The sequence below is a fragment of the Theobroma cacao genome, chromosome 2 (genome assembly GCF_053813885.1).
Source record: "Theobroma cacao isolate CCN51 chromosome 2, ASM5381388v1, whole genome shotgun sequence".
Taxonomy (NCBI): domain Eukaryota; kingdom Viridiplantae; phylum Streptophyta; class Magnoliopsida; order Malvales; family Malvaceae; genus Theobroma; species Theobroma cacao.
The window spans coordinates 907,130-934,805 of NC_142640.1; the positions used below are offsets into that span (position 1 = coordinate 907,130).

The 27,676-nt window shown below is 35.2% G+C and overlaps 6 protein-coding genes and 2 pseudogenes across 9 annotated transcripts; 2 read left to right on the forward strand and 6 right to left on the reverse strand.

The window, feature by feature from the left end:
- Positions 1-54: 54 nt before the first annotated feature.
- Positions 55-2,141, reverse strand: RAB11C (RAB GTPase 11C). The gene is made up of 2 exons (XM_007041112.3): positions 1,765-2,141; positions 55-758 (listed from the first exon to the last, which is right to left on the reverse strand). Exons 1-2 carry the CDS (start codon positions 1,927-1,929, stop codon positions 276-278), a joined length of 648 nt encoding a protein of 215 aa, XP_007041174.1. The 5' UTR covers positions 1,930-2,141; the 3' UTR covers positions 55-275.
- A 242-nt stretch (positions 2,142-2,383) lies between these two features.
- LOC18607114 (putative 12-oxophytodienoate reductase 11) lies at positions 2,384-5,822 on the reverse strand. The gene is made up of 5 exons (XM_088803309.1): positions 5,449-5,822; positions 5,095-5,250; positions 4,436-4,566; positions 4,139-4,300; positions 2,384-3,649 (listed from the first exon to the last, which is right to left on the reverse strand). Exons 1-5 carry the CDS (start codon positions 5,517-5,519, stop codon positions 3,057-3,059), a joined length of 1,113 nt encoding a protein of 370 aa, XP_088659435.1. The 5' UTR covers positions 5,520-5,822; the 3' UTR covers positions 2,384-3,056.
- Positions 5,823-6,080: 258 nt separating this feature from the next.
- On the reverse strand, positions 6,081-8,555 carry LOC18607116 (putative 12-oxophytodienoate reductase 11; annotated as a pseudogene). Its single transcript, XR_016024533.1, has 5 exons — positions 8,111-8,555; positions 7,644-7,784; positions 7,311-7,441; positions 6,892-7,053; positions 6,081-6,813 (listed from the first exon to the last, which is right to left on the reverse strand). The product of XR_016024533.1 is annotated as a putative 12-oxophytodienoate reductase 11 (transcript).
- A 450-nt stretch (positions 8,556-9,005) lies between these two features.
- On the reverse strand, positions 9,006-11,521 carry LOC18607117 (putative 12-oxophytodienoate reductase 11). Its single transcript, XM_007041117.3, has 5 exons — positions 11,272-11,521; positions 10,434-10,574; positions 10,203-10,333; positions 9,897-10,058; positions 9,006-9,812 (listed from the first exon to the last, which is right to left on the reverse strand). The coding sequence occupies exons 1-5, from the start codon at positions 11,340-11,342 to the stop codon at positions 9,220-9,222; spliced, it is 1,098 nt and encodes a 365-aa protein (XP_007041179.2). The 5' UTR covers positions 11,343-11,521; the 3' UTR covers positions 9,006-9,219.
- Positions 11,522-11,681: 160 nt separating this feature from the next.
- LOC18607118 (dolichol-phosphate mannose synthase subunit 3-like) lies at positions 11,682-14,027 on the forward strand. The gene is made up of 4 exons (XM_018115335.2): positions 11,682-11,947; positions 12,930-13,062; positions 13,162-13,269; positions 13,638-14,027. Exons 2-4 carry the CDS (start codon positions 12,961-12,963, stop codon positions 13,695-13,697), a joined length of 270 nt encoding a protein of 89 aa, XP_017970824.1. The 5' UTR covers positions 11,682-11,947; positions 12,930-12,960; the 3' UTR covers positions 13,698-14,027.
- Positions 14,028-14,774: 747 nt separating this feature from the next.
- On the forward strand, positions 14,775-18,344 carry LOC18607119 (elongation factor 1-gamma-like). Its single transcript, XM_007041119.3, has 8 exons — positions 14,775-14,884; positions 14,987-15,032; positions 15,653-15,802; positions 15,900-15,960; positions 16,048-16,100; positions 16,207-16,308; positions 17,094-17,607; positions 17,696-18,344. The coding sequence occupies exons 2-8, from the start codon at positions 15,024-15,026 to the stop codon at positions 18,073-18,075; spliced, it is 1,269 nt and encodes a 422-aa protein (XP_007041181.2). The 5' UTR covers positions 14,775-14,884; positions 14,987-15,023; the 3' UTR covers positions 18,076-18,344.
- Positions 18,345-18,523: 179 nt separating this feature from the next.
- On the reverse strand, positions 18,524-22,146 carry LOC108660922 (very-long-chain aldehyde decarbonylase CER1-like). Of its 3 annotated transcripts, none has more exons than XM_018115329.2 (10): positions 21,800-22,146; positions 21,468-21,694; positions 21,144-21,376; positions 20,853-21,060; positions 20,373-20,751; positions 20,163-20,270; positions 19,871-20,071; positions 19,168-19,263; positions 18,905-19,078; positions 18,524-18,812 (listed from the first exon to the last, which is right to left on the reverse strand). In XM_018115329.2, exons 1-10 carry the CDS (start codon positions 21,857-21,859, stop codon positions 18,648-18,650), a joined length of 1,851 nt encoding a protein of 616 aa, XP_017970818.2. In that variant the 5' UTR covers positions 21,860-22,146; the 3' UTR covers positions 18,524-18,647. The 3 variants fall into 3 exon arrangements, with proteins under 3 accessions (XP_017970818.2, XP_088660138.1, XP_017970817.2); XM_088804012.1 differs by having other exon boundaries at positions 20,190-20,270; positions 20,841-21,060; XM_018115328.2 differs by having other exon boundaries at positions 20,841-21,060; positions 21,800-22,139.
- Positions 22,147-24,949: 2,803 nt separating this feature from the next.
- Positions 24,950-25,993, reverse strand: LOC108660604 (purine permease 1 pseudogene; annotated as a pseudogene).
- Between the last annotated feature and the right edge of the window lie 1,683 nt (positions 25,994-27,676).

Below are 27,676 nucleotides of genomic sequence, written 5' to 3' on the forward strand. Positions count from 1 at the left end.
ATACAGATAGTGCTTAAAAAGCATGACACAAGCTGGGAATAAAAGGCAACCGAATGCAACTTCAACCCATGACAAAATCATCACTAACTTGCAAGTGCAACAATCAAAGAACATGAATAGTTCAAAAATTTTCAAATATTTGTAATGATACAAAATAAAATATGATAGTAATCAAAAGAGCCGATAGTAAAACCCTTGCCTTCGAGAGGAAAAAGGAGGAGACACAAATTTAATACAAAAAGAAGAATGAAAATTGTAATGAATAAAGATCATGTTCAAGATGATGAGCAGCAAGCCTTTTTCGTGTTGGCCTCTTGTGCTCCGACAATGATGGTCTTCCCTTCTTTGATACTTGCAGGTGCCGGCTCATCTGAAGAAAGCGACTTCTTACTAATTATGCGGTATATTTCAGAGAGAATGGTCTGGAAAGCCTTCTCAACATTTGTTGCTTCCAGCGCAGATGTCTCGATGAATGAAAGGCCTTCTTTCTCCGCATAGCTTTGACCATCCTCCGTGGCAACTGCTCGGAGATGCTTCAGATCGGTCTTGTTCCCAATCATCATAATCACAATATTAGAATCTGCATGGTCCCTGAGCTCCTTCAGCCATCGGCTCACATTTTCAAATGTTGTTGGCTTGGTAACATCGTAGACCAGAAGAGCTCCAAGGGCACCCCTATAGTAGGCACTGGTTATTGCTCTGTACCGTTCCTGACCAGCAGTGTCCCATATTTGAGCTTTCACAGTCCTTCCCTCGACCTGACAGAAAGTATGTTAGGAACATTTAATAACACCATTCGACCAGCAAGTGTATTTCTTATGGCTAACATTCAGGAGAAAAGGCTAAGAGAAAGACAGACATATGACAGTCCTTGAGCCTAGGTCTCTGCCAAATAAGATAAGCACGCAACTCAAGTGCGTCTCAATTTTCGAAAGGTTCAGATAAAGAAGGGAACATCATCAACATAAAAACCGACATCTCCAATCTTGTTTCGATCATAACAGCAATTCTAGAACAAGCAATGAACACATCATCTTCTTCTTCCAAAGTAATTTTCACCAGATACGAAGTGAAAACTATCAATACATGTAGAAGGACGATTTCGATTAACTCATTCACTAAATTAAAGCTTAATATCTTGTTCTAACATTCAACATTTTAGTATTAAAAAGATACCCTTTAATCCAAAAACATCAGTAACAAAGAAAATTTGCATACTTTTTCCAATCAAAATGTGGATTAGCATAGCCAAGAGGACCATGTTACAATGCTTAGGCTCATTGGATTAGCAAACAAAAGCCCATAAACGTAAAAACCATTTCCTTAATTTGGGCTGATACCATATCCCAAAGCAACTAAACTGATGGGATCGCAAGTTTCCATATTTCCCCTAAAGAATTCATTGATTGACTGAGAAACAAAGCCCAAAAACCAAGACTCGATAAGAAAGATTACATTTTTATTCAATTTTCTCATTGATTTAACACAATTCAATCATAATTCCATGAGAATCCATCAATGAGTTAATTTCATTACTGATTGGCTCAATCCAAAAACGATCTAAACACTTTTTTTTTTAAAATTCAAGAAAATTACAGAAATTCAAACAAAAAAGACAGATTAAACAATGAACAACTCAGATCTACTGCATGATTAGAACTAAACATAATTGATCTAAATCTAAACATCTAAAAATCAAAAAACCCAAAATTAAACATCATTAGAGAAATTCAAATAAATTAAAATAAAAAAGTGGAGATTTACTTGGAGAGTGCGGGTGGCGAATTCGACTCCGATGGTAGATTTAGATTCTAAGCAAAACTCGTTGCGAGTAAATCGGGAAAGCAAGTTAGATTTTCCTACACCCGAATCGCCGATTAGAACAACCTTAAACAAGTAATCGTACTCCTCGTCCGGTCTCCTCGCCATTTTTTCGTTCCTGTTGGCTTTTTTTTTTAAAAAAAATTTTTTTGGTGTAGATAAATATAGAAAATGAAAATATCAGGGAAGTCCTTTTCTTTCCCAAGGAGCGGTCTCTATGAGAAAAAGAAAGCTTGGGAAAACCAATTGACGGGATTTTCAAATCAAAAGGCAGAAGCCCAAAATTCCGTTTACGCCTACACCATTGGGGGAAATTTGATGTGATATTATATCCGCTGATTCATGCGGCGATGATGATTTTGATGGGCAATATTGACTGAAATGCCCTTAACGTTACTATATATTAGTGCCACATGATAGTGGTATAATGGGAAATTCAGCTATTTTTTTCTCTCTTATTTAGATATTTTTTATCAATGAAAAATAAATAAATTCTCAAAAAAAAAAATTTTATTTGGTTCCTTAATGAGTTAAAAAAATATAATTATATAAAAAATAAATATTAGATAAATGAATTGCATACCTTTGAACTCTTAATTACGCACACATGAACATTTAATTCAATAGAGACTCGAGTATTTCTTAAATTGTTCTTGATGAAAATGATGGGGTGTAGCTGGCATGTGGGTGCTGTAGGGGTAGTTATATTTAGTGCTCTTTAACATTAAGACAAGCATGGAGTAGTAGATGCAAGAACTAGACTTTACATATGAATCAGTGTGCCAACTCTTAACCTTAAAGATACATACTTGCTTTCCCTGTCAACGTTTTGCTCCCCTGCCATGGCCAAACTCTCTGCACATTGTTTTGTCTAGGTTTATGCATCTGTAATTCTTGGCCTTCGATGGATGGGGATCATAGATTCGGAGTCCTGGGGCTGCTATATGCACAAAGGGAGACACGTTCGGCAAGTATGCCAAGTCGACAAAAGATCAGAGTTGCATCACTGGAACATCAAGCATGGCTTTGCAGATGAACTTCATGACACCAGAATCCATTTCATAAAAGTAAAACATTTTCACCTTGACCAGTTTTGGAATTACTTGCTGACACTTATAATCTCCATATGGACCATATTTGTACTCTTAACAGCAGATGCATGTCCAAAACGTATATAGGAATGACAATTTCATTCCTTGAAAGTATTTTAAGGTCAAAAAATGGTTATATAGGACTTAAGGCTCTAGAAATGGATAATCAGTATAGCCAATGACTGGATCAGAAAGGTAGAAGGTGGTCTCATCATATCTATTTAGAGGAGCATTTAGCTCCAACCGCCTTGGCAAGTCTGGATTAGCCAAGAACAATCGTCCAAATGCTACTAAATCTGCATAATTACTAGCAATAGCCATGTTCCCATCTTCACTGTTGTACCCCCCAGCAACAATAAAAGTTCCCTTGAAGGCTTTCCTCATTGGAAGAAGGCTATAAGGGGTTTCATACTTGTCATTTATTTTAATTGCCTTCCCTCTTTGCTGAATTACGTGAAGATAAACAATACCAAATTTGTTAAGTGCATTTGCCATGTAAAGGCCTAGTGCTTCAGGGTTGGAGTCACCAGCTTCCATGCCTTTGCTGTAAGGTGAAAGTCTGATTCCAACTTTGTCTGGTCCAATTTCATTAACCACAGCTTCAACTACTTCCAAAGCAAAGCGGCACCGATTTTCTAAACTTCCACCATATTGATCGGTTCTATCATTTACTTGATCTTTCATGAACTGCTCGATTAAGTACCCATATGCACCATGGATCTCAACCCCATCAAATCCTGCAAAGCAAAAAGCATATTTATGCAAGAAAAAAAAGGATGTTAGTCCTTAGTGCCTGAACCACAATCCTAAGATTTTCAAAAGCTTGTGCCGTTGTTGAATGTTAAATTCTCTTAGCCTCATGTATAACTAATAAAATCAATTTAACCGAGGCTATGGTATTTCCAAGCTTGAATACTCAGGTTAACAACCAAAACATGCAGTATCTTTTATAGTTTACAGCGGTAGCATATATTCTGCTGAGGTAGAGTTTCTCTCTGTATTATCTTAGTATCTTAAAAGTATGGTCAAACTGGAAATCAAAAAACAAAATCATGTAGTTATGTATAGAAGATGCAGAAACTTGATGCTAAAAGATTAAGTGTACTATTGTAAAAATTCTTGTTTATCTCATTATTTGTATACATTAATGGTTATGAAAAACAAAAATCGACCATTGTTCATAAGCTGATCACTAATTTACTTGACGAAGACAGGATAATGCTCACCTGCCTCAATGGCATTACATGCAGCAAGCCTGAAATCATTAATAATGCTAAGGATTTCATTAGTCCTTAGCCGTCGAGGAGGTGACCAATCTTGTCCATCAAGGCCGGGTGTCAACCCCTTGTCAGTACATGAGATTGGAGCCACCCCATCAGGCTGAAATGCTGCATCACATACAGTTTATTAGATATTAGACTTGTCCTTTTAGTTTGAAAGGAATAAATATAAACAGGTCCAAATTGTGCCAAAATCTTATCAAGAAATAGCTAACCTATCATGAGATTTTACTTCAAGCATACCATAATTAGATGCGCGGCCTGCATGGCAAATTTGGCAAAAGAAGATGGCTCCCTTCTCATGTACAGCTTCCACAATAGGCTTCCATGCTTTTACTTGCTCTTTTGTCCAAATTCCAGGTATGTCTTGGTAACTTCAAGCAATGCTATTTACAAAAATTAGTTACCTGAATACTGCTCATAATACATAAAGATCAAATCTTTTAAATACTGAATTACATTTCACTTCTATATTCAACAATAACAACAGTATTTACTTGGTCGACATGCATGTCAGCAATCATGAGCATCCATGTGCTAAATGCTCGACATCCACATGCATCTGTCATCCACAGAGGCTCTATACTCAAGATTGAACAATCATGATACTTCTGAGATGTGACTGTCTTTTAGCATTTTCCATAACGAAAGCAAAAGCACTTGGGGACTAACATTTCCCCTCCCCTGTACTTGTTCAGATGAAACTATACTGTTATTCTCACTGACTGACTAGTAAAATTTATAATTCTTGTTGACTGTCTCAGAATAACAACATTCACTGCTAATAATGTGCATTTGGTGGCATTATTTTGATATTTCCCGTACAATTTTGTTCTAATCAAAACTTAAACTAGTTCAGAAAGGGTGATTATATAAAATGAATTGAAGGAGAAAGAAATTACCCTTGTGCAGTACTAGCAACCCCAGTGGCTTCAGAAATGAGGAAACCGCCGTTGGTTGCACGCTGAGTGTAGTACAAGACAGCATGTGGTTGGGGTACATTGTTGTATGATCTACATCTTGTCAATGGTGCTAAAACTATCCTGCAATCAAAGTAGCTTCATAGAGCACAAATGATCAACAGATCAAAATAAACTTTCCTAAAGGCCAAAATGGCACTAAATTTTCAGTCCAACATCCCCTCTTTTCACACAATTTAAGTATCAAAATACTAACTAAGAGAGGTGAAATTCCATGACCCAGAATTTCAAAGTCACCATAAATGAACTCTTCTTCATGATTAGAGAAGTACAAACCTATGAGAGAGGTTGAACTTTCCCATCTCGTATGGAGTAAGAAGAGGGATCATCGCTTCCTTGCCTGCCATGGGAAATATTTCTTTCTCCTTCTGCAGCTTCCTTTTCCCTTTCACAGCACTAAACTTCTCAACTGCATTTCTATGCAATTCCAACAAGGCTACTCAACAAGAACTGTGCGCCAAAGGAAAATCATAAGGAAAGAATGGGATGTTGAAACGATTGAAGAAAAACAAAGATTGGCGGCGGTCACAGTTTGAAGCCTACTCAGTGCCCACGCAAATTCTCCGACAGGAAGAAAGAAGAGACTGGAACTGAGAAATGAGACAGTCCTTGAGATTGCCTACAACTGGCGCTACGTTACGGCGGTTAAGACTTGCATCCCCCAATCGTCGGATTAGTGTCCGAACCACAAGTGCCACGTCATAAAATTACAACATATTAAACGAATTTGGGTTTAAAATATTGGTTTCTATCTTAAACATATTGATACCTTTAAAGATATGACAATGTCATGTTTTAAACTAGTCAAATTCATGTAACCTACATAATCTACATATAATAAATTTAATTCATTTAATTAATCATGTTATGTTTATAATTCATTTATAATATTGATTAATAATAAAAAATGAAACATGAACAAATTTTTATTGATTCACTTGGAGAATGACATTGATCTCTTGATCTTTCAGCACTTCAATTTCCATATCCCAAATTTTCCATGAAAATCAGAATTACACAAACGGAAAACAGACAATTTCCTTTCCTTGTATATGAAAACATCAAATTTCAATTCAAGTAGAGGTTTCAAGAAATGGGTAATCAGTGTAGCCTAGGACAGGATCAGAAATGTAGAAAGTGCTGCGATTGTACTTGTTAAGAGGAGCATCCGGTTAGCCAAGAACAATCTCCCGAAGGAAACCAAATCCGTGTAATTATCAGCCACAGCTTTGTTACCATCTTCTCTGCCATAGCCTCCAGAGGCAATCAAAGTCCCCTGAAAAGCTTTTCTCATGGGGAGAAGGCTGTGAGGAGTTTCAAGCTTGCCATTTACTTCGATCATCCGAGGTTCAATCACGTGAAGATAAAGAATGTTGAATTTGTTGATTGCATTTGCCATGTGGACGCCTAATGCTTCAGGGTTTGAGTCAACAGCCTCCATGAAATCGCTGTGAGGTGATATTCTCAGCCCGACCTTGTCTGCTCCTATTTCATTTGCCACAGCTTCAACTACTTCGAGTGCAAATCAACACCTGTTTTCCAAGCTTCCACCATACTCATCGGTTGTGTCATTTATTCCATCTTTCAGGAACTGCTCCATTAAGTAACCATTTGCACCATGAATCTCAACCCCATCAAATCCTGTGTAACAACAAGAACATTAAGCAAAAGAAGGCCTAAAGTTTTACATATATAAGCTACTAAAGAGGTGGTTCTGACCTGCTTCAATGGCATTGCGAGCAGCGAGCCTGAAATCATTGACAATGTGGGGGATTTCATTGGTTGTTAATCTATGAGGGGGAGACCAATCTACTCCATCAAGACCTGGTGTCACCCCTTTGTTAGTGCAAGAGGTTGGAGCTTCACCATTAGGCTGATACCCTGCATTTATATGCTGTCAATTAGCCGATTTGGGAACTTCTTTTACTTTTAAAATGTAATCAACTGAGGATAAGATTCAGGATTCCATTTTCTTCCTTCCCCTAGCCTTGTCCAAGCTATTTTTTTTTTTTTGTATTTTAAAACAAGAATATAATCAGAATATCAGATACCAATGGGTCCTGATTCCTGAATCACACTTCAGGAATAAGTATCAGATGCAAGGTGTAAATAGGTGTACATAGAACTTACAAGCGTACCATAAGTAGAACAACGGCCAACATGCCAAATCTGGCAAAAGAAGATGCCTCCCTTGGCATGAACAGCTTCCACAATCCGTTTCCATGCTTCCACTTGCACTTTTGTCCAAATTCCAGGTGTATGTGGGTAACTTCAAATCAAAATGCAAGTTATAATCCGTGTTCTAACTTCTAAACAAATCACAAGAAGAAAAATAAAGGGAAACCTCTTAAGATTCTGCCTTTATTCTGACCAAAATCTTTTGAATGTTAATGAACGAATCTATCTCCATTTTTCTGTCACATAAACACTTCCATAATAAGAACATGAGAGGTGAAGGGAAAAAGAATTACCCTTGAGCAGTATCGGAAACCCCAGTTGCTTCAGCAATAAGCAATCCACCATTGGTCGCACGTTGAGAGTAGTATAAGACCGCATGTGGTTGGGGTACATTGTTGTATGATCTACATCTTGTCAATGGTGGCAAAACTACCCTGCAATTATTTTATTTCAGAGCTAAAATCAGAATGAGAATAATCATTGCAGACATTTTAATTAAGGCTGGATTGAAGCCATAGTATCTTTAATTTCTATGAAAAGATTTGCTTTAAAAAACCAATAAATTCTCTTCCTCCAGTCATGGAAGGTTCTTTGTCAATCACCAAAACTTTAGCAAAAATTGCAGGAACCACTTTGCATAGAAATCAGATTAACAAGCAGAGGAATGTATTTTTCTGGGGAAGTTTGTCTTAGACTAGAACAGCAATAACTAGCACTATCTGTAAGAGTTAAACGAAATATATTTGCTGGAAATACAAACCTATGAGAGAGGTTGAATCTTCCCAATCTATATGGACTGAGCAGAGGAATGGTGGTGTTGGCTGCCATCTTTTCTTCTTCTTTTCCTTCTGTTTTCCTTCAGGGACTTCAGCTTTCTTCCTTTCTGCAAGCACTGCCCCGTCTCCTCACCTGAGGTTTTATACAATTGTTGTTAGACTAACAACAGGCTACCATGATTAAGCAAAAATCAATAAAATAACACTCAGAAGATTCTGGGAAATTAGCTTGAAAAAGGAACAAGAAATAGAGACACTGACTGCTAATCAATAGGATTTTAGTAATATGAATCGACCAATGTTTGGTATAAACATAAGAAACTTGAAGGGGAGTTGTACCTTAGCTAGAATTTAATAAAAATAAAAGGGAATTGACCCAAATATAAAATTTGTAGCATTAAGACTGAACCTTTTCCCCCAGATATAAAATGTTTCTGTACACTGAATTTTGATATAGATACAATTGGCTCTTGTCAAACTCTGGTTGAAGCTGTAGAACTACCCCTGGTTCTGCTTGGCGGCTAGCGTTAGCAGCCATTGAGCACTACCGAAAGGTGGCGATTAGAAAAAGTTTTGAAGTATAAATAAATAAAAGTGGTACATTGGATTCTTTGTTTCTTTCCATTTTTAAATTCTAACTAATATATATAACTTCATTTGATCATTTGTCGAGATGGAACGTGCTTGGATTTACACCTTGTTGCCTGGATGCTGTTTTTCATGGAAGGCTGGAAGTAAAGTAAACATTTTGCTCACTCCAGTCACTTCATACTAGCAATAACAATGATGGAAATTGAGGTTGAAATGTGACTGTAAAGCCGATAGGAGTTTGCAGTTGAGCTGTTCAGGACAACAGACTTAAATGGACACTCATGTTACTTTCGATTATGAATAAAATAATAATTATTATTAAAAAAAATAACAATCCTATTATTGGATAAATTATCCGTCTTTGCAACAATTTCAATTAATAAACTTATACTAGAGATAGAGAGACATCCCAAATCAGTTGAATCCAAACTATTTTGAAAACTTAAATATAATAACATGATATTAGAGTAGACACTGTAACCTTTCGTTGATGATTTTTGGGTTAAGAAGAATGTTCAAGGAATGGGTAATCGGTGTAGCCAATGACCGGATCTGGGATGTAGAAAGTGTTGCGATTGTACTTATTAAGAGGAGCATTCAGCTCGAATCGCCTTGGCAAATCCGGATTAGCCAAGAACAACCGTCCGAAGGCAACCAAATCCGAGTAATTATCAGCAACAGCCTTGTTACCATCTTCTCTATTGTACCCTCCAGCAGCAATGAAAGTCCCCTTGAAGGCTTTCCTCATTGGTAGGAGGCTGTGAGGAGTTTCATACTTGTCATTTATTTTGATCATCCGTGGCTCGATGACATGGAGATAAAGGATGCCCAACTCGTTAACTGCATTGGCCATGTAAAGGCCCAATGCTTCAGGGTTTGAGTCAGCAGCCTCCATGTAACTGGCAAATGGTGATAGTCTCATTCCAACCCTGTCTGCTCCTACTTCAGTCACCACAGCTTCGACTATATCCAGGGGACAACGGCACCTTTTTTTTAAGCTTCCTCCGTATTCATCTGTTCTGTCATTTACTTGGTCTTTCATGAACTGATCAAGCAAGTAACCATTTGCACCATGTATCTCAACCCCATCAAATCCTGTTTGATGCAAAACCATTTTTATTAAATACAATTCTAGTTAAGATCTCATGATTATAATTGCCTAAATTGGGTAATTCTCACCAGCTTCAATGGCGTTTCGTGCAGCCAGCCTGAAGTCATTGACAATACCAGGGACTTCATCGGTTCTGAGCCGACGAGGAGGTGACCAATCCATCCCATCAAGGCCTGGTGTCACCCCTTTATCAGTACATGAGATTGGAGCTTGACCATCAGGCTGGAAAGCTGCATTTCAAAATTGTACTTGATTAATCATCATTTTCTCATGGAAACTTTACATCAGAGAGTATAATGCCTTCCAATAATTGAAACCTTGGGGTTGTTTTGTGCGTTTTTGCAAGGGCAAAATGAAGATGCTAATGCACATACCGTAGCTAGAGGCTCGACCTACATGCCAAACTTGACAAAAGAAGATGCCTCCTTTCTCATGAACAGCTTCCACAATTGGTTTCCATGCTTCCACTTGCTCTTTTGTCCAAATTCCAGGCGTGTCTGGGTAACTTCAAATCCAATCCAACACCATAATTTAAGAAAGTTAAAAGTACTGTCGACACCCACTTTTTTCAAAAAAAAAAAAATGAAGGAAAAGAAATAAATTACCCTTGTGCAGTATTGGAAACCCCAGTTGCTTCAGCAATGAGAAATCCACCATTGGTTGTACGTTGGGAGTAATACAAGATGGCATGTGGTTGGGGAACATTGTTGTATGATCTATTCCTTGTCAATGGTGCTAAAACCACCCTGCAAAAATATTAATTTCAAATGGTTAAAAATATATATAATATTTTATTAATTAGATGTAAAATAATGTTTTCTTCCACTGCTTTTATCTTTCACCAAAATTAACATAAAAATTTTTATTTTAATATATTTCATATTCAAGCAAGGGTGAGTAAGGCCTGCTGGATTTGAGTTCAATTCGAATTAAACGTGAACAAGACCTGTTCGATCTGAACTCAATTCGAATCAAATGAGTTGATAGGATTAATATTTCCAAGAGTGGAGGAAGAGACGGGAAGAGTGATAATAATAGTAAAACATGCATGGGGCATGGCCCTCGCGTAAAAATGAAAGGCAAAAAAGAAAACCTTCAAAATATCTCTGCAATGGTGGTCTTTGTCAATCACTACCATTTTCCAAAAGCTTTAAAAACAGATACAGGACCACAAATTTTGTATCCACAAATATCATTGCTTTTACTCACTTGTTTTTTCTTTTGTAAAAATGAATGTTCATATAATTTACTACTAGAAATTAGCAGCATGATCATTCTTTTTTGACCCAACGAGTCCACATTAATTCTGTATGCTTAATGCATATGTTGTTCTATAAGATTTGCATACTAAAGGATCAATGGAGGAAAATAGAGAGAAAGACTAAGAATTACATACTGAAGATCATTTGACTGACCAATATTTTACTTCTACACGAAACAAACCTGTGAGAAAGGTTAAAGTTTCCCATTTTATAGGGAATGAGAAGAGGAATGGTGGTGCTGTTGGCTGCCATATTGCTTCTTTCTTCTCCTTCTTCTTTTCCTTGATCTTCCCCTCAGCTTGTACTTCTTTTCCTTGCTAAATTTTCTGCATGCAGCTAGTACTAAACTTCCCAGATGATCAGTTTTCAACTTTCTATCCATATTCCAGAACAGCCACAATTTTGCATGATTAGCTACAGGAAATTGATAGTGATGGCTTAAAGGCAAGAATGGTTGAAAATGGAGAAGGCTCTGCTTTTTGCAAAGCTTGGCATTTGGCTAGACGGGTTGGGCTTCCAAGTTTTGAGTCCTTTGGGCTAATCTGAGCCTCGGCCCATGTTTTGTTTCTGCAGCATTGTTTTTTACTATTTCGTTGAACTTTTTTTTATCTCAGCGGAAGTCACAGCGGCGCCACCAGCCACCCCGCTACCTTCCTGCCTTCCTCGGTTCTTCACGACTCTTTCTTCTTCTCCGTCTTCCTCTCTCTCTCTCACGACTCTTTCAGTTTTCTTTCTTCCTCTCTCCATAACTGCTCGATCACAGCCGTCTTCCTATCTCTTTCGAGCTTCACAGTTGGTCCGGATCGTCTTTCTGTGGAGTTTCCTTGATCGCTTTCAAGAAATCGTTGCTTTCGAAGGTAAACCCAGACTCTGATTCACCAATTTTTTTTGTTGAGGTTTAATTTTCAGAGCTTTTTGATCAATTTCCATGGAAAATGTGCGAAAAGAGAAGGAAAATTAGAGTTCTATAATTCTTTTAATTCAACGGTTCAGATTGGACCTCTTGTTTTGATTTTCTGCTAGGTGTTATTGGTATCTATGAAAAAACTGGTTTTCTGTGACTAACCACAACAAGGGAATTGATTTAAGAGTCTCAATTGATATAAACTTGTGGAAATAATTTCCTTTTGCATTCACACATCAAAAACTTGATGTAGTCTTTTGGTTTCATGGAGAATAAAAGGGTTGTGATCAACTAAGGAACTAATCTACGTGACTTAAGTAGTTGTTCTGTGTTGGTTACTTTGTTTGCGACTTTAAGCTTTGCACAAATGCTGGTCCTTTTTAACAAGCTAGATGTTCTTGGAACAAAAACAGATCCAATAATGAATAATTACAGTGGGAAATTATGCAATTTGACTTTACTGTTAACCATCCCTCCTATCTTGTTCCTAAGCTTCCTTGTAAGCAGCTTGAACAGATATGAACCGAAGAAATGCCTGTATGTTCAAAGTCAGATAGCAGAAGAAGGGATTAGATTGAGTTAAAAATTTCAAGCTATATGTTTCTGTAGTACTTTATCAATCACTTTGAAAATGGGTTTGTTTGTCACCAAAATGAATAAAAGAACTATTAGCCCTTGGATGCATCCGAATTTCATGCATTATGTTCAATTTATTATTTTTGAAATGTTGGTATTTGGTTCGAAATGAAAGATTTTTATGAATTGCTCATTAATTTCCATTTTGGCTTCATAAAAGATCTTTATCAAAATGATTTATATATGTCAAGACTTGAGTCTTTTATACATCACTAGATTGTATGATGCGTTTTGCTTTTTACCTAAATACCATCTGTCTTTATCTGTTTAAAGTTTTAAGTGGTTTGAAATAAAATCAGGACTTGTGAGCTAATTATCATTGCCAATCCGATGAAGCATGTTTTGAAGATTTTCTCTCTACTGGTGGCCATCTCTGGGCTTTGGATTGGCCTCTTGCAGGCATCCATAATACCACGAAGCCATACTTGGTTGGTGAGTTTCCTTTTATGCCTTGATATTCTTGTTTTATTTATATCCACTTGCTCTAATGCCTTACCACTTACTTTGCACTATTGCTGTAACTTTTTCCAGCTACCGATCTACTTTATCGTGTCACTTGGATGCTATGGTTTATTAATGGTTGGAGTTGGTCTAATGCGATTCCCAACGTGCCCCCAAGAAGCATTGCTGCTGCAGCAGGTATTTCAGTTCTCAATTTTTCAACCGATCAGCTGATGAGTCATTTTAGGTCATTATCATTATAAGTGTTCTATGAATTAATTGGTAATTAATGATGAATTTCTTTCGCTTTTCCTTTCCTCTCCTTTTGTTCTCCCCATAATACTTTGAGCAGGATGGTAATGTGTCGTCTAATGTGGTTGCGACTTGAACTTTGTTTTGTATCTGCCAAAAGCAACTTGAGACTGTATTTGCCCAGCTCATTAGACTTTCCGAAAACTTTTAATAAATTGGTGGTTACAATTATCAAAATTTGTCTTACTTAGAGATCAAATTCATTGGTGTAATTTGTTTTTCTGCGGTTCCATAATATGTGGTATGCTTTATAGGATATCGCAGAGGCCAAGTACTTTCTGAAGCAAAGAGGGGTTGATGTTGACTCCGAGTGATGGTTTCTTTCTAATTTCAGTCCTCGCCTCGAGCTTTACCAACGGGATTGCTGTTTCCGAACCAGGTAGAAGAATTACAGATTGGTACTAACTTCGAAGCTTAAGAAAGGATTACAAGCCTTTCTGAGGGAGAGCCACTTTTGGATGCCAAGTTCTTTCAAGTGATTTTGCCCCCTGTTAAGAACCCTGTAGATTTCTTGTCTGTCAATTTTCATTTGTGATTCTGGTGTTACACTGCCAATGCTTGTTATGATATCTTTGTAATCCTTTGTTTTAATCCCACAGTATTTTTTTTTCATTTTTAAGAAACATAATATTTTTACTTTTTTATATTATAAATTTATTTTTTTACTTTTTCATATTAAAAAATTTGACTACATATATTATAAAATTTTTAAAAATTTTATATAAAATAATCAAATTATAATTTTTATTTTAATTTTCATGAAAATAAAAACAAAGGATGAAGAAAAATGGACGAAAAGAGTAATATTTTTGTATTAAATAAAAAATTAAAGAATTATTAGATAAATGGGTTCTCGTAAAATTTTCATGACCTATCTTGTTTACATTTTTGCAGTGGAATCTTTATATTTGTATCGTGTCTAATTAAATTTTTTCTTTTATTTATACTCAATTAAGTTTTTATTTTTTTATTTTATATAATTGAGTCAATAACACGTAAATTACAATAAATTCCATATCATTAGTTTTTTTTTTGTTTAATTAATACATCACGATAAATTTCATGTATACAATTGACAATTGTCATTGAAAAATGAGAATAAATTCATTGCATTTTTTTTACGATAAATTCATTACATTTTTTTTACAAAATAAACTTTGTTATGTAATATAATTATAAAAAAATAAAAGCTCAATTAAATATAAATAAAATAAAATAAAATAATTAAAATTGAGTAAGGTAAAAATATAAAAACTTAATTAAAAAAACGTATATAATGTAATTTAAAGATTTTTATTATTATTTTAACCAAAATAAAATATCAGGTCCAAAATTTAGAAACCGCGGATAATAAAAAAGTGGATCCGGTTCCGGATCCGAACCGATCCAAAAAGATTCTTAACGCATATGCCCCCTTCTCGCCCAGTCTACAAAAACCCTAGTCCGCCTCATATGTTTCCCTCTTCCTCTCACACTCTCTCCTGCTTGCTGCGGCTTCAAGGTTCTCTCATTCTCTTCCTCCCTTCTTTTTCACTTTAATAGGTGGGAAACAAGCATTTCTCTTAGGAGATTGTTTCTAACCTTAATTTCATTCTGTTTTCAGATCTGAAATCAGAGCTTCCCTGCTTTCCAATTAAGCCATGGCTCTGGTGAGTTTTTATTTTTATTTTAATTTCGTTGCTTTTTGTTAACTCAACGGTTAAAAAGAATTGAAAGAAGTGATTTTCAAGTGGAGTTCGAAGTGAAATGTAAAGTAGCAGTTTTGGATGTGTGCTATATAGTAAGTAGAAAATGAATATGTTTTGTGTTCTTTGTATTATAATTCAATGGAGTAGTTGAGTGATTTAATGATATTAATAACAATCGGGAATGGATTTTTAAGTGTACTGCTTTCGATATCAATTGCGATTAACCAGCAGAAAGAGAAAGATGGAGATGCTAAGTGTTCTCAAGTAGTTTGAAATGTGAAAGTGATTATTTTTTAAGATCTTTAAAAGAATTTCTTAAAGGAAAAACAGATCTTTTTTCGTTTTCTTTTGGGGTGTTGCTGAAAGTAGATCTTGGTTGAAATAAATATTTGTATCTGGACTCTAGTATTCGGCTATTTGTTTTTAGAGTGAAATTTTTTTTTTCATGTGCTATATATATGTTTTTGTTGTTTGATTAGTAGTGTTTTTCTGTAGCGATTGGATGTGGTGTTCGATATTTGATTAAGTTTTTAGACATTCTGGTTGTTATTGACTAATGTGGTTGTTTGATATTCTTGCAGGTCTTGCACGCGGGAAAGAACAACAAAAATGCCGTCAAGGCACTCATTGCTGCACAATACTGTGATGTCGAGGTCAAATTAGCTGAAAACTTTGAGATGGGTGTCACAAATAAATCTCCTGAGTTCCTCAAGATGAACCCTATCGGGAAGGTAAGCATGCCTATTCATATATTAAGTATAGGTGGGGAATATACTTTTATATTGAAACCTTTTTTTTATTTGCTGATAAAATCTTTTACTTTTCTAGGTTCCCGTTTTGGAAACACCTGAGGGTCCTGTATTTGAGAGCAATGCCATTGCTCGTTATGGTTAGAAGACATACTGGCTCGATATCCTACATTTTCTTCCTCTAATGTTTGTTTGAAACTAATTGGTATCCTTGCTTTTCTCTGCAGTTACTCGCATAAAGGCTGACAACCCTCTATTTGGTTCTACATTGATCGATTATGTAAGAGGCTTTACTACCATGATTCTTGTTGTTCTTCTAGCATCAATTAAGATGATTTTAAACCATTGAACTTATTGTTTGTATATATTTGCTAAATTTCTCTCAGGGTCATATTGAGCAGTGGACTGATTTTGCAGCCATGGAAATTGATGTTAATATTTCAAAATGGCTCTATCCAAGACTTGGATATGGTGTACACCTTCCTCTGGTAAGTTCTATTACTGTAGCTTTTGAGACTTTTTTTTTGTTTTCCCCAGTTCTCTTGTCATTCTAATTGGGCTTTATTTGCTAAGATCAGAATTGGCATTTGATTCTATACTATTATAAGAGAATAGGTCACAAGTTACAATTGGACTAAGTTAACTTTATCCGTTGATTTATTTCTACAACAATAAACTTCTTTTGTTTATTGCAATATCGATTATAAACAATAGACAATGAGATTTTGATATTTTAGAAACTGAACTTTGCTAGTCTACATGGTATGCACTATGTGTTCAGTAAAAATAAATAAATAGTTAGAAAAAACTATTAGATGTTAATATAGGCAGAGAGCAAATAGGACTGAGTAAAGTGAGTTAAGTACAACTTTTTAAAGAGATAATAGTTAAGGGAAAAAAAATACTAGTTTTATACAATTTTAATGAGAATTGTAAAGGTAGTATGACAACAAGCAGTAATGATGGTAATGTTTTCTGTTCATAATGTCTGGACTGGGATGGACACAAGCAGTAGAAATCAAATTAATTTTATGGTACAAAAGATGCCCATTGAATTGATTAATCAACTAGGCTGGCTTTTTTATTTGAATTTATTTTGAATAGATTAGGATGTTTGCTTTCTCCCATCCTAATTTATTAATCTATATTAGGAATCAAATTGTTTATGTTTTATAAATTCACTCACGAACACATTTTTCCTTTGATTTTGTCATTTTTGACCTTTTAGTCTGACTTAAATTTCAATTTATTTATGTGAATATTTTGCATGTAGGCTGAGGAACATGCTATTGCTTCATTGAAGAGAGCACTAGACGCATTAAACACTCACCTTGCTTCCAACACCTATCTGGTTGGACATTCAGTCAGCCTTGCTGACATTGTCATGACATGCAACCTCTATTTGGGTTTCTCCCAGATCATGACTAAGAGCTTTACCTCTGAATTCCCTCATGTTGAGAGGTACTTCTGGACCATGGTTAATCAACCAAATTTCAAGAAGATTCTTGGTGAAGTGAAGCAAGCAGAGTCTGTGCCACCTGTTGCCTCAAAGAAGCCTGCTGCCCAGCCAAAAGAAACTAAACCAAAGGCCAAGAATGAACCAAAGAAAGAACCCAAAAAGGAGGTTGAGAAACCAGCTAAGGCAGAGGCTGCTGAGGAGGAAGAGGCACCAAAGCCCAAACCAAAGAATCCTCTTGATTTGCTGCCTCCAAGTAAGATGATACTGGATGAGTGGAAGAGGCTGTACTCTAATACAAAGACCAACTTCCGTGAGGTTGCAATTAAAGGTATCCTTGTTGTTTCCGTTATAGTACTGTCATCTCAATGAAGATCTTTTGTACTGTGTTTCGTGTACTTATTCCCTGTTTATTACAGGATTCTGGGACATGTATGATCCTGAGGGATACTCACTCTGGTTCTGCGACTACAAGTACAATGAAGAGAATACAGTCTCATTTGTCACCATGAACAAGGTAGGGGGATTCCTGCAGCGAATGGATTTGGCACGCAAGTATGCATTTGGGAAGATGCTCGTGATCGGCTCTGAGCCCCCATTCAAAGTGAAGGGATTATGGCTTTTCCGTGGACAAGAGATCCCCCAATTTGCCCTCGATGAGTGCTATGACATGGAACTCTACGAGTGGAAGAAAGTTGACATCTCAGACGAAGCCCAAAAGGAACGTGTCAGTCAGATGATTGAAGACTGCGAGCCATTCGAGGGAGAGCCTCTTTTGGATGCCAAGTGCTTCAAGTGATAAAATTATCTCTTAAGCTTTATGTTTACTATTGCTATTTATTGCCTTGCGGTCTTTTGGTAGAGTTGTGTGTGTTTCACTATTTCAGGATTCAGATAGACCCAATAGTAACCATATAAACCTTTGTTCCTCTTGTCTCATTTTTGAGTTCGATTCAGATATCTTTACAATCAAGTCGACTTGTCAGATGTCTGAATGTGGATTCGGAATGTGCTTATTTTTGTTCTACAACTTGTTTTTTTATATATTAAAGAGGTTTTGTTAAAGCATGAGGAAGGAGTTTAGCATTGCGTCATGTGCTGTATTATGTCTAAATTCAATTTCTCACGTTTTCATAATAATTAAGTTTAAAGTTTATGAAAAATGAAAAATATTATTTTTTTAAATTAATTAATTAATTATTTATTTATTTATATATGCATGCACCGCTTGCGTGGACACGTATATGTATATGGGTAGAAAAGGTATGAACTTCATAGATATGATGTCCAATTTATTGCTGATAAATTTTACGAAACAAAAAAGCCTTGTCTGTGTAGAGATTTCTTATTCTTTGAGACAATGGGCCATAATTAGATAGAGAGTGACAAAGGGCAAAACCCATGGTGGAGAGTGGCCTCCCAAACTTTGTCCATGCTAAACATGGTTTGACCGCATTCATGGACGTTCCATCCTTCCAGACCATGAACGATCCCAGCCACACGCCATGCACTTATCACCCTTCTTGCCAACCAATTCTGTCATCATTTTTATTGTTTATCATGTGCCAAATTAAAATTAAAAAATCAACTAAATAGGAGAAAATAGACCTGTACATGTATATGCTAACCTCGCAAGAGTGAATGTTGTCAAGAGATTTTGGAGCCACCATGGCAGGAGTAGTGTGGTAGTAGCAGTCCTTGAGCAGTTTCTTTGGTGGGAATTGCGTGAAGGGAATAAACACTGTCCCTTTGGTTGCCTTGAGCTGCTCTTTGTCTGTCAATCCTTCCCCCACCAACCATATCTGCCCAAGTTTGCAAATTATAACCTGTCCTGATTCTTTAAATGGGATTAGGAGTTGGGGGCTTGGGACCAAATTTTTCATAAATTTACCTTTTGGTCATAGTTTTCTGCAAGAACCAAGTTTTTACCAAACTGGCAGTCACTGTCTTGTAACTTCTGGTACTCATCCTCATTCATTGCAGCCACCTGCCTCATCATCAAAATTAATTTGTACTTTGTGAGTTTATGTCATGGCCGAACCAGGGCAATCTTGATGTGTTAATGAGCAGTTTTAGAGTTAAAAAAAACCAAGCAGCCGAATGTTTAGCAAATGATGGAGTCAGACGACATGGTTTGAACAGCTCTGCATGCCCTACTTTTTATTGCTCTTCAAAGAGATTAAGGCCAGGTTTGATGGTGTTTTCTCGCTTGCTGAACCTGATGTGAAGAACTGATCTTACATGTTGATTTAAGTTCAGATGCTTTTGAGTTATTGAATCATGATGTTGAGTGCATATTTCTGGTTTTGTCTTTGAATGATCTGGTGGAACAGGCAACAATACATGGAAACTCATGCCCTGTGTTTGTGTTTGTTTTGGTTGATTGATTTTGCTTAATTGTACATAGACGTCAGGGGATGTTTGTAAGGGTTTGATTTTTTGTTGATTGACAAACCTGATTCGAGATGATATGCTGGTTTGGGCATAACATCTTAAAATCAAGTGCTGTTTCTGGAATCACAAGGGTGCTTTCCCTGTTTCAGAAATGAAATCTTTTAATTTTCAAAAAAATAAAAAATAAAAATTTGAAGTACCTGGACACCTTTCTGGCATAAAGCAAGGGCTATGGCATAACCAACTTTAGAAATCCTGCCTGTCAGGAGAACTTGGGTTGTTTCTTTGGGAATGCTGTTCACCACCACAGCAGCAGCTAAACTGCTCCCATCCACCAGCTTGATTCTAAGCTGAGGTTGCCTCTGGATATAGAGCTCTCCATTCCCATTAAGCTCTTCATGCTGCATAATTAACATTGATTTAGTTTGAAGGAGTATGAAATTAAAGTAGTAATTGGAGGAGGGAACGATGATTGGGGAAGCATAAGCATGCCTGGTTCAGAAGGCCTAAGCTCACCACCTTAGCTCCCTTGCTATCAGCTTCTAGCAAAGCCTCTTCGATTAAGTAATTGAGATCCTTCTGCTCCCTTTGCAAGAGGTACTGGGAAAACGATCATGTAAATCAAATTGATAAGTATACCAATCTGAAAGAAAAAGATATAGAGGGGTAAAAGGAAGGAGAGAAACATGATATTGTTTTTACGTGCATGGTGTATCTTGGAACCACCCAAGATTGCAGTTTGAGGTCATTGAAGGTGTTGCTCTCTGAAACAAATGTACGGCCATAGAACCAAGCAAGGACACGAGACCAACATGACAGAGGCCACATCGCCATGGTGAAGTACCACTTGAAAGCGTAGGGCTTGGAGGCCAAGGAAGCAAAGCCGAGCCGCAAATGGTAGATGGAGTCTGTCGTGGTTAGATGCGTCAGGTGTACGATGTCTGGTGACTCTTCCTGCCTTTTCAGTGAAGTCTCGTACAAATCATCCGAGGACTTGTCCACAGTACCGTATAAGTAATCGTACATGGGCATGAATAGCGAGTAATTGGTCCGAAACTGAGTATGATGCAAAGAGTGATACCTGGAACAATAATTCAGTGATCATGCTACGGAAAAGAACAGTTTTAATTCAGGTAATTTAGGTATATATGATCAAATGGTAAAACTTACGAGGGAGTGTACATGAGAAACTTGAGAGGGGGGAAGGTCGAGAAGACCCACTTTGGAACCAGTTCGAAGTTGCAGTGTCCCATATTGTTCATGAAGTCAGTGTAAGTTATGTAACTAGATATTGCTGCAATGGAAGCTGTTCCGGTTAACACCATTGTCATTAAAGGTATTGCAAAGAGCAAGAAGTATGCAACTTCTTCTGCAAACGGGTGGATGACAGCTGCAAAAAAGAACCATGTATAATTGATTTGTCTTGCGTTGGAATTCATTAGTTCCATGACATGGATTAGAGTTGTGGCTTACAGGTAATGGGCTCAGTGGCAATGGAGGAATGGTGATGGGAGTGGTAACGAGAGTAGAGGAAATGATGGTGCAGTGCCCTGTGCAACCAATAGTACAGGAACTCCACAGGACCCATATGGAGTAGAATTACGATTATAAATCCATCTGATCTCCATAGGGGCAAGTGAGATGCTCCTGGCATTATCATATTTGCCAAGTAGAACAGAATTCCGTTTAAAACGATCTGGTCATCCCTGCCAACCATCCATCATTTCAGAATATCAGGCCCAAATCGAAAGAGAAGAATAACATAGATATTAGCTGGAGCTAATTACTGACTAATACCAGTTGCTTTCTCTGTCAACTTGCTCAAAGTCGATGCCCTTGTCAACGATCCTGTTTTTTCCTTTGGCAGTTCGGTAACGAGAAAGAGAAATCCATATCTGATTGTGAAGGACTCTTGTCATAAGTAATGGGAATATGAGTAAGTAGCCAAGGTCTGCCTCCTTTTCCCCTTTACTCATCACCAAAGAGTAAGTGCTGTGAATCACCCATGGAGTCAAGATAGCATACTGCACCATGCAAACAATGCGTCCTAGCAGTGATCAGTCAATATAATATACAATTCCAATCACACTTTAACAAATGTAAATAAACATGGAGATCAAATCAAGGACCTTGAAGTTCCCAAGAGGTTTCCAAGGCCAGTCTGTGAGAACGCCTGGTTTGGTTGCCATATTTCTCTGCAGCTTGCCGTGGCAGTCTGATCTCCACGCACCCCCTAGGCCAACACTTTATAAGGAAGTACACTACTTGGTGGCAGTTGGCACAGTCCCATCGAAACTACCGGTAATTAAGAGTTTGATGTGTTTTAAGGCTTCAGTTATTTGAGGATATGTTTATGTTAAATGAGAAAAATGAAATTCAGGAAAACATTTTAAGAGATGGAAAAACATGAACCCTTGCAACTCCCAATATTCTACCATACTTTCCTCATGTTGCATGCGGTGCTTCAAGGAAGGAAAAGCATTCAATTTGCCTACCCATTCTTGTGCTTTTGCATCAACAATCCTAAGTCCTATTCTGCCAGCTCTATATACAAATTCTAAATCCAAAAAGATGGATCGAACCTTGATTTCTTCCTTTGATTACGCTTTTGTTACTTACTTTTTGCTTGAAAAATTAGTATATAGTAAAAGTAATACCGTAATTGATTTAAAATGAATAAATAATTAAAATATAATATTCTAATTATAGAGAATCATGTATTTCTTTATCTATAAAAGAATATAAATCATGCATGCAATCTTTCAAAATTTTATTTATTTTTATATCTAACCACACTTTTTATATTTTATTTTTTCAAACAAAAACACCATGAAACTAGACCTTTGATTTTAGTTTCGCTTTCCTAGTTAGCCATCACAATTATCTCGAGCAACTCATGTGAGGAAGACTTTGATGAATACCCTCTTTAATTTATTTATTTTTCCCAACTAACTTAGTTGAAGTTGAACAAGACAGGAGACACAATTTTAATCGTTAACGTTTTGGATTTATACGATATTGTTCGGATCAAATTTCAATACACTATGTAGGTGACATATACATATGCATTTAAATTTATACAAATTTATATATGGATCATATTTCGTTATGCTATTTGGTTACGAAAATATTGTTGTGGGTGGCATTTATTGTGTTTAGCTTTTTGTTGTACTGATTGGATTTTATTAGGCCATGTGGGTAAAATGTTGTTGGTAATATTTATCATGTTTGGGTTTGCACGATATTGTTCAGATCAAATTTTGATACACTATGTGGGTGACATGCGTGTGCATTTGAATTTATACGAAGTTATAAATGGATCAAATTTTGTTACACTATGTGGTTAGGAAAATATTGTTGTGGGTGACGTTTATTGTGTTTAGCTTTTTGTTGTACCGATTGGATTTTATTAGAATAGGTGAATAGAATGTTGTTGGTAATATTTATCATGTTTGGCTTTGTACGATATTGTTTATTGTGTTTGTACGATATTATGAATAGATTTTATATAGAATGATTTTTTATTAATTGATATTTAATTTCCATTTTCAATACACTACTTGTTATTAGTTAATCACAATGATTATGGTTATAACTTACTACCAACAAAGTCAATCATAACTTCAAAAATTAGAAATAAGGATAATTACTTTTTTGGAATATTAAAATTTTATTGAGAAATAAAAAATAAAAAGGTATTTGAAATTGGAATTGGAATATGAATAATATATTTAATTCTTTGTTAATGACTTTAAAGAGTTAAGATTGATTATATATATGAAAATAAAATATGTCCTAATAACTTTTTCTAAATGACACAAAGAAAGATTTTATACTTTAATTCACTTCATATTAAATTTAAATACAATGCGGTGTTTATTAATTAAATGCAATGTGTGATAAGATCATTATTATCTACTTACATGGTCTATTTTAAATATTAACGTGGTTCATAACTAATAGTGCCGCAACTGATGTCTTCCAACTCCGTACAAAGCCAATATCGTACTTGGCTGCAATATTAAATACAGTGTTTAAACTGCCTGCAATATTTGCTTTGGAAGATGCAACACAATCTCAAGAACTCTGTTGATAATGGCATGTGCAGTTACGTACTTGTAGTTCATGGGCATTTGTTCAAAACTCTAATAACTGTGTTGTTCTTGTATGACCATTTCTTAGATCTAAATTTTTCTAAGAATCAGTGAGAGAGAGTTTAAACAGGAAGAAAAATTATTTCATATTTTATATAATTAAATGTTATAAATTATTGATATTTATTTTTAAGGATTTAATGAATTTTAACTTTGTTTAATGATAATGTGTCATTTTTGTGATTGACTGACAAAGTATAACTTTTATAAATTATCAATGCATCAAACATAAAACCTTAAAATAGACCATATAAGGAGATATTAATGATCTAAGCCACACACCACATCTAGTTTATGTAGTTTGGAACACATCAATTGTGGTCCTATATATTTGCTATGAACCAGCTTAATCTTCATTCATTCCTTTAAACTAAAAACATATATTCATGGCCTAAGTCGTACGTCACATTTAATTTATGTAGTTCGGAGTTGGAAGACATCAGTTGCGGCACTATTAGTTATGAACGACATTAATATTTAAAATAGACCATGTAAGTAGGTAAGAATGATCTTGTTACACATCGCATTTACTTAATAAACACTGCATTGTATTTTAATTTAATATGAAGTGAATTAAAGTATAAAATCTTTCTTTCTGTCATTTAGAAAAAGTTATTAGGACATATTTTATTTTCATATATATAATCAATCTTAACTCTTTAAAGTCATTAACAAAGAATTAAATATATTATTCATATTCCAATTCCAATTTCAAATATTTTTTTATTTTTTATTTCTCAGTAAAATTTTAGTATTCTAAAAAATTAATTATCCTTATTTCTAATTTTTGAAGTTATGATTGACTTTGTTGGTAGTAAGTTATAACCATAATCATTGTGAATAACTAATAACAAGTAGTGTATTGAAAATGGAAATTAAATATCAATTAATAAAAAATCATTCTATATAAAATCTATCAAGTAGTGTACTAAAAAATGTTGTTGTAGGTAAAATCTTACAGTGTGAACTGTCTTATATGGATACAAGTAATTTATCTTGGCAAGCATGTAGCTTTAAAAATGATGAATTCCATATAACTACTAATTTTTTTTCCTAGTTTAATAACATAATTAAATGGAAGTGACTCACAAACCATTTTTTTTCTCAACCAAGATATAGATTTCATTAATAAACTGCATAAATCAACAATATTTACAAGCACTACATGGTATCTATCAAAACCACCAACATATACAAGTGAAGGTCGTACACTCTTGCTAGTAGACATGAACCACACAAACTAAACAATGTGTACGACAAAACCGAAAGCTTGGAATTAAAAGAGATGCAAAATAACTTGAGAGCCACTAAAACTTGAGAGATACAACCATGCTGAAACATGGAAACCTTGTTAACACCATGCTTAAGGGTTTCCAAAGTATATACTAGGCCATTTCTGTTTCTGAAGCTTGATTTTTCTTCTTGTTTTCTTTGAGCTCACCATAGAAGTAAGACAAAGAACCCCAAAGAGATAAAGCTTCGAATATATCTTTTTCAGCTTAGAACTTTTCATGGAAAAACAATACAGATAATGATTCTGTCACCGGAAGTAAAGCTCTCTTGAAATTGCCTCAAATTATTTGTGAAAATGCATCCCAATGGTGCAGAAAACAATAGCTGAAAATGACATAACCATTTACATCTCCATTACCAAGGAGTAAGAAATAGTCTACTTTGCTTTCTTGTATGTTAACTCAATCATCGGTAACACAAATCCATAAAGTACTGAAGTGGCAAGTGTTATAAAAGATCTCAAGTAATATTGACGGTTGGATTTTTTTGCTGGGCGATCAGAACTTATATGGAGAGCAAGAACCACTGCTCCGATAGTTAATAGAAAAACCGAGTCGATGGAAAAAGATGTGAACTTCTACTTGACCAGTAGAAAGGCAAAAGCAGTAGTAAAAGCCAATTGGGTTGAAACTATCAGAGCTGAGGTAGAGACTGAGAGGTGAATAACACCATAAGCATACAAAAAGTCACCACACCAGTAAAATAACAACACTAGCCAGAAACAAAGGAGGTTTAATGAAGAAAAGCTCAATCTGAGGGCCCTTCTTTCACCTTTCAAGAAGTAAAGCCTCATTATAAGGGGACCACCAACATTGCCAAGGCTAAAAGTGTGCAATTCAACACAAGCAAGGATCTCTTCAAGCCTTTGCTCATTTTCTCCTCTTTGTAGGGTACTTGGTTGTCGCTAGTGCGAGTATCCCTTGTTAGAAATCAAAACACAAAATGAAAGACCAAACAAGCAAACATCATACTTCAATAGAAACAACTGATAAAATGCTCCTTGAATGACTGATAACTCTATAATATAGAGTTATTTGAACATAATTTTGATAGTATTTTAACTTAGTTCTTGTATAGAAATTAGTAGGTTTTATTTAATTATTTTAGGTTAGTTAATTTAGGTGAATCAATCTAATCTTAGTTAATTTTAAGCTTAATTTGGTGTTAATATGATTAGGATATATTGTTGTTCATTTATTTGTACTTTTATAGGTATTTAATGAAGGAAAAATTTTAATGGAAGAAGGAGAGCAATTTCAAGGTGCAAACTTTTACTGCATCTATTTCAGTATTTTTACCATAACTCTCTCTACAGAGCTCTAAATGAGATGATTTTTGAACCATTAGAAATAATAAAAAAAAAAGTTACAACTTTCATGTTTACCACTTTGCCCAATTTGGTTTGAAAGGTAGTCAAAAATATTGTCGAAGTTGGTGCACTGCAGTAGTCCTAGAACAATTACGATATTTGCTATTTAAATGGTCAAGGCCTCAGCCTAGGTAATCTGATGAGGAAATTCTTATTAGAATGGACTTCTTTTTTCACATAACTTGACTTAACTTCAAAGCCCTACAAAAGTAACATTTCGGAGGACTTTTAAGATATAAGAAGACACTAGATTGATAGTTGAGATTCAAGCTACAAAATCGTGGAAAGAAAAGTCTCATTGGAGCTGAAAGAAAATTAAAAGATTCAAGAAGATTTGGAGATCAAGAGTTTCACTCTTGGAGTTTCTTTATTTTTTTTTCTTAGTTTAGTTTCAATGTTTAAACTTTATTTGATGATGATTTGTGACTTGATGAGGAACTAAATTGTTTATTTAAGATTATGATTTAACTCAATACGTAATCTGATTTATTTATTTTTCTTTTGCTTATGTCTGATGGATTTAAGTTATTTATTTTATTCTACTCTTAATGCTTCTGATTGACTGATCACCAATTAGATTGAATTGAAAACTTAAGTTAAACATTGATGAAAGAAATTTAACTAGACCTTGAATAGAATGGCGTATGATCGAATACACTTAATTGATTAGGTGATTTGATTTGCATATAGGGTAAACATACATCTATAACCCATACGTAGCCAAAATTAGAGTTTGAACTTAATGAATCTTTCTCTAATTTAATTTGTACAGACATATAGTAAATTAGTTAGCAGAGATAGTTTTATGAGAAACTTGACAGAGACTTGTAAATAATTTAGGACTCTAAGTTAGCAACTTAATCTATTAAATTAAGTTAAGAGATAGAGACAATAATCAGAAAAACTATTAAGAGATATCATAATCTTAGGTTTGGAAGTCATTCGAATTTAATAAAATAATTTTGTTAATAAATTTTAGATTAGTTTTAATTATTAGTTTCAATTTTTCGTTTTAATAATTAAGTTGTTTGGATGTTATAATTTTTATAGTTAACAATTAGGAAATAATTCAATTTTTTGTAGAAATGAATTCTACTTTCTATTATATTACTTGTTAATGATATATGCAGTTGGATGAGAAATCAACAACAATGACCAAATATGGGACTAAAAAACTAACCAATGTTGTT

Excerpts from the sequence above, each read along its gene's own strand:
- RAB11C (XM_007041112.3), bottom strand. The coding sequence starts at position 1,929 with ATGGCGAGGAGACCGGACGAGGAGTACGATTACTTGTTTAAGGTTGTT. Across the intron at positions 759-1,764 it reads TCGCCACCCGCACTCTCCAA|GTCGAGGGAAGGACTGTGAA; the intron begins GTAAATCTCCAC and ends ACTTTCTGTCAG.
- LOC18607114 (XM_088803309.1), bottom strand. The coding sequence starts at position 5,519 with ATGGCAGGCAAGGAAGCGATGATCCCTCTTCTTACTCCATACGAGATG. Across the intron at positions 4,567-5,094 it reads GTTGCTAGTACTGCACAAGG|TTACCAAGACATACCTGGAA; the intron begins GTAATTTCTTTC and ends CATTGCTTGAAG. Across the intron at positions 3,650-4,138 it reads ATGTAATGCCATTGAGGCAG|GATTTGATGGGGTTGAGATC; the intron begins GTGAGCATTATC and ends TTTGCTTTGCAG.
- LOC18607117 (XM_007041117.3), bottom strand. The coding sequence starts at position 11,342 with ATGGCAGCCAACAGCACCACCATTCCTCTTCTCATTCCCTATAAAATG. Across the intron at positions 10,334-10,433 it reads GTTTCCAATACTGCACAAGG|TTACCCAGACACGCCTGGAA; the intron begins GTAATTTATTTC and ends TTGGATTTGAAG. Across the intron at positions 9,813-9,896 it reads ACGAAACGCCATTGAAGCTG|GATTTGATGGGGTTGAGATA; the intron begins GTGAGAATTACC and ends TGCATCAAACAG.
- LOC18607118 (XM_018115335.2), top strand. The coding sequence starts at position 12,961 with ATGAAGCATGTTTTGAAGATTTTCTCTCTACTGGTGGCCATCTCTGGG. Across the intron at positions 13,063-13,161 it reads CACGAAGCCATACTTGGTTG|CTACCGATCTACTTTATCGT; the intron begins GTGAGTTTCCTT and ends AACTTTTTCCAG. Across the intron at positions 13,270-13,637 it reads AAGCATTGCTGCTGCAGCAG|GATATCGCAGAGGCCAAGTA; the intron begins GTATTTCAGTTC and ends TATGCTTTATAG.
- LOC18607119 (XM_007041119.3), top strand. Across the intron at positions 15,803-15,899 it reads AGATGAACCCTATCGGGAAG|GTTCCCGTTTTGGAAACACC; the intron begins GTAAGCATGCCT and ends TTACTTTTCTAG. Across the intron at positions 16,309-17,093 it reads ATGGTGTACACCTTCCTCTG|GCTGAGGAACATGCTATTGC; the intron begins GTAAGTTCTATT and ends TTTTGCATGTAG.
- LOC108660922 (XM_018115328.2), bottom strand. The coding sequence starts at position 21,859 with ATGGCAACCAAACCAGGCGTTCTCACAGACTGGCCTTGGAAACCTCTT. Across the intron at positions 20,271-20,372 it reads TTCCAAGATACACCATGCAC|TACCTCTTGCAAAGGGAGCA; the intron begins GTAAAAACAATA and ends TCGTTTTCCCAG. Across the intron at positions 19,264-19,870 it reads TATGCCAGAAAGGTGTCCAG|GTGGCTGCAATGAATGAGGA; the intron begins GTACTTCAAATT and ends ATGATGAGGCAG.